Raw genomic sequence first — 5,000 nt, forward strand, 5'->3', positions numbered from 1 at the left:
TTTTGATAAACTTGTGGGAGCAGAACTTGACGTGCTGCATTTCCGTATCCCTTGTGGCGCGCTTATATTCTATCAGGGACAGAAGGTTGCATTCTGCGCCAGTATCCAGTTGGAAAGTTACTTGACTCTCATTGGACTGCGTACCAACTCCCATTGTGATCATCGCACGCGAGCCAGCCCCAACTTGGCTTATTCGGAAAACCTCCTCTGATATTTGTACATTATTTACTTGGGGGTTGGCTAAACGGCACTTAGACTGGAAGTGGTTCTTTTGGCCGCACTGACAGCAGGTTTGCCCATAGGCGGGACACTGGCGAGTAGCATGATGGTAACCACAAAAAAGACATTCCGGTCGGTGGCCGGTTGAGTCCCGTGTCTTTCTTTGGTTCTGCGGGGTCTGTCGGACCACACCAACCACCTCCTCAGGTGCACTGCTCATCATCTTTAGCTGTTGACTGGGCTGTTCAGCCGCTTTGCATATGTCTAATGCTTTCTGTAAAGTCAAGTCAGTGACTCGTAATAGCCGTTCTCGGAACTTGTCGTCACGAATGCCTAGGACCAAGCGATCGCGTAAAATTTCGTCGGGCGTGATGCCATCGTGAGCACAGTTCTTCGCAATCATGCGGAGCTCGGTTACGTAAGCGGCAATGCTCTCGCCAGCTTCCTGTTTTCTGTTATTGAAGCGATATCTTTGGTAAATTACTTGTGTACGTGGTTTACAATACTCGTCAAATTTCGCCAGCACGTCCTTCATTTTGTCATCCTGTTCGCCTTCTCTCCAGGTAAACGTATCGAAAATCTTGACCGCGTCCTCGCCGATGAGTAACGTCGAAACTCGCACGAGGTCAGATTATTGATAAATCCCGGCGGCGATTTCGTAACGCTGCCATATTTTCTTCCACTGTTTCCAACTTGTGGCTAGGTTATCATCGATTACGAGAGGTTTCGGCGGTGGAAGATTCGCTGGCGACATTATCAGTGGCGCAGCCGCTTGTTCTTCGGTGTCGGGCATCTTTGCGAAATACAATATGGCGCCGATCAGATGCGAATATTCTCTTGCCCTGTCGGCTTTGTTCTTGTCCTTTTCGGCGTGAACTCGTCTTGCTTCTCCTCTAGCAAAGAGGTCGACTCACCTCTGACACCATGGCGCGTTGGGGGAAATACTATCACAGCTGGGCTAAAGAACAGAACTTACAATGGAACTTTTAATAAAAGTGAAGCGAGCTACGAGACACACGATTGTGTGAGGCTGAGGGCCTGGTTACATAGCTGGGGGGGACCTGGTGTCTAGCAGTCTAGCAGTGTCACGCATGACACGCCACAGGCCCCTTAAGGACGTTCGCGCCAATTGTTTCTGCGCATCCTTACTACGCACGCAAATGCACACGCCACGTCATACACGAGCGCGCGCTAAGTAATAAAAATGAGAAATGATAGGGCAAAAGGCCATTGCTATAGCTTTGCCTGGATTTAACGGTCTTGGACGTTCGGTGACCCCTATTTTTCTTTCCAGAAACGGATTTTATTTACAATCATCTCCACGTTGTCCAAAAATGAACAAAAAATCAATGTGGGAAGTTAAAAAAATTTCAAGATTTTTGCTCACGGGACATCAAATCCTGCCATCTTGCGGCTGCAAGGCGCGTGAAACTGTGGTCCCTAAATGCGAACTTGATCTTTAAGGAACCTCACCAGTTGACTAAATTAACTTAATAAGTCCACTTAAACAATATTTGGCAGAGAAGATTTCACTTCAAAGATTTAATTGCAATATATTTGGGTTTACAGACACTGGCCTTATTTGCTAACGAAGCCCGATTTTGTCACATTTTGGGTGTTTTTCCGGGCGTGTTCTCTCCAAAACGAAGTCGGTGACCCCCCATTTTTTTTACATTTCTGACATAACTAACTCATCATCTTACAGTGGTAAAAGTTTCAGAAAAAAATCAATGTTGAACAATTTTCGCGCGAACGTCCTTAAGCGCGAAGGAAAAGTAAGTAAAGGCGACCTATATCCTGCTTTTGATTGGTGAGGAAGGGCGAAAAATTCTCAAACTCTTTCGGTTTGTCCGACGAGGAAAAAGCCAAACCTGATACATTTTTTCAAAGTTTGCGACATATCTAGAACCCAAATCGAATTTTCATATTGGAAGATACTACCTGGGTTTCAGGCAAACTGATGACGAGAGTGTGGATTCCTTCATGGCCAGGTGTAAGATACAAGCTGAAAAATGTCCCTTCAAAGAAGCTGAGCTTGAAGAGCGCTTGATTGAGCAACTTTAAGGAAAAGATGAAAAATTGAAACTTGACAAAGCAATGGATATTGCCAGAGCAAGGGAGGCTACAGTGAATGACATGAAATCCCTAGAACAACAAGGAGGATCGACCTGTACTAACGACAATAACATCGATGCCATTAAACAAAATATCAACCCCCAGTGTGGAGAATCTGGACTTAGCCACGGGAAAAATGCCCAGCTCAAGGTACAAGGTATAGGAAATGTAATCAGTGGGACCACTGGGAACAGGTGTGCAGGCACACCGAGCCTCAAAGGCAACCTGTAGACCGGAATCCACAGGGCAAGGCAAGTAAGGGCAAGGTACACACAGTAGAAGAGATAAACTCAGATTCTGATGAAATATGCTTTGAGTCAATTCAGGTTGACAGTTCTAATTTTAAACCAGTCAGAGATAAGGCTTTTGCCAAAATCCAGGTAGATCTACCACATATTAATCATCCCAACCCTACGCTGAAAGTGAAGGTAGGTAGTGGTGCACAGGAAAATGTGCTGCCTTTGAGGACTTATAAGAACATGTTTCCAGGTCTGGTTGATGAGGATGGCCTTCCAACAGGTCAAGTACAACACCCAGCCAGACCAAACTTACTGCATACAATGGCACACAAATACCACAGCATAGAGTGTGCTCTATTAAGTGTTCTTGTGCTGACAGGAAAACTGGCGCAATTTTCTATGTTGCTGATGCTATAGGCCCTGCAATCTGTGGATTACCCACCTCTTGCCAGCTCCATCTGGTGGAGTTACATTGAGAAATACACGTAGGTTCCCACAAGAAGTCTTTTCCAGCAATTAAGAGTAAAGGTGACCTTCAGCTGTTATACCCAGACCGTGAAGGAACTGGGAAATTTGAGGGGAAATACCACATTGTCACTGACCCTGATGTGCCTCCGGTTGTTCATGAACCTACGAAATGCCCAGTGCACATAAAGGATGATATTAAGAAGGAACTTGATAAGATGGTCAATTTAGGAGTTATTAAATCAGTGACTGGACCCACTGACTGGGTTTCAAGTGTGGCCTACTCCCAAAAATCAAATGGGCGCTGGCTTATTTGTCTTGATCCCAAGGATCTTAAACCCATCATCATACGCCAACCCTTGAAGAGATCACTCACAAGTTCAAAGGAAGCTCAGTATTTTCAAGTTACATGCCCGCCACGGTTATTGGTCTGTAGTTCTCGACGAATAGTCTTCCTACTTGACTACCTTTAATAACCCATTCGGCAGATTCAGATTCATCCTGGAGAAATGCCTTGGAGCAGTTGGTATTGCTGATGACATTACAGTACATGAATCTATTGAGGAAGAACATGATGCCAACTTAAATAACCTGATGCTTGTTGCAAGGCAAAATGGGCTTGTTTTCAACATGGACAAGTGCATGATAAAAGAAACGAAGATTACATTCTTCAGAATGGTTTTTGTTGCTAAAGGCATCCGACCCAGAAAAGGTGGAAGCTGACAGAAGGATCCCGGACCCACAGGATGCCCAGGACCTTCCGGCCTTCCTTGGCATGGCAACTTACATGGCTCCTTGCATTCCAAACCTGTCTGCTATGTCTGAGCCCTTGAGGAACTTGCTAAACGAAACCTCTGATCTCCCTCACTCAGCAGGGGCGGATTTAGGGGGGGGGCCGAGGCGGCCGCGGCCCCCCCTTTCAGTTCGTCGGAGACTTTTTTTTGTCAAAATATACAATAATAATATCATTTTTTAAGCAGTCTGTTGGAGCTTTCGATTTTTTTAGCTAAGGCAGGATTTTTCGCTAATAGTATGACCAAAGTTGTGCGAATAAACTTTCAACTTACAGGCGCTAATATTATCATTTCGAAATGAGGAAGAAGACTGGATGCGAAATACTTGTCTACAGTCAACCTATCTTACAGAGACTGTAACAACGTAAAAGCTTAATGCCTATATATATATAATTATATATATTTTGTGACTTTGGAGCGAAGAGTCAAAAACCATGCATCATTATAACCATAACTTATAATTTTATTCAATATGGAATCCTGATACATTACGTTCCAGATTGCACCAGAGTGCATGTAAGAGTACCCAAATTTTCAAAATTTTCTGGGGGGGGCATGCCCCCAGACCCCCCTAGAAAGTAGCGCCTAAGGCGCTACTGAGGCGCGCTAACGGGCGCTGATTAGTATTCTTGTTCGGCCCCCACTTTCAAAAAATGCTGGATCCGCCCCTGCTCAGTGCAGCTTTTCAGAAAATCAACCAATCGATCTGCCGTGAGATGTCACTGACGTATTTTGATCCTGGCAAGGAAACCGTTATTTAAGTTGATGCCTCTCATAGAGGCCTAGGAGGCGCGCTCGTGCAAGAAGGCAAAGTAGTTGCTTTTGCATCCACAGCACTTACGGACACTGAGAAGCGTTATGCTAATATTGAGCGCGAGATGCTTGCTGTTGTTGCTTCCTGTGAGAGGTTTCACTCTTATCTGTTTGGTAAGAGGTTTTTGGTAGAGTCAGACCATAAACCCCTTGAGATGATTCATTTAAAGAATCTTACAGCTGCTCCCCCAAGACTCCAGAGAATGTTGCTGCGAATACAAGGGTATGACTTATAAATTTAACAGTTAAGTACAAACCTGGCGCAGAAATGCTTCTTGCTGACCCATTGTCGAGGCTGAATCCCCTACCAAGTGAAGGATCACTAGACCTATAGACAGTGTGCCTAGTACGATTC

The 5,000-nt window shown here is 44.9% G+C and overlaps 1 protein-coding gene across 1 annotated transcript in view; it reads right to left on the minus strand.

The window, feature by feature from the left end:
• LOC137976578 (uncharacterized) overlaps nucleotides 1-754 on the minus strand; it is a 1,206-nt gene extending 452 nt beyond the window's left edge. Inside the window, exon 1 of the mRNA XM_068823959.1 lies at nucleotides 1-754. This exon is cut by the window's left edge and continues 452 nt beyond it. Coding sequence (XP_068680060.1) covers nucleotides 1-754 — 754 coding nt within the window.
• Nucleotides 755-5,000: the final 4,246 nt, after the last annotated feature.

This window comes from Montipora foliosa, chromosome 11 (genome assembly GCF_036669935.1).
Source record: "Montipora foliosa isolate CH-2021 chromosome 11, ASM3666993v2, whole genome shotgun sequence".
NCBI classification, from domain to species: Eukaryota; Metazoa; Cnidaria; class Anthozoa; order Scleractinia; family Acroporidae; genus Montipora; species Montipora foliosa.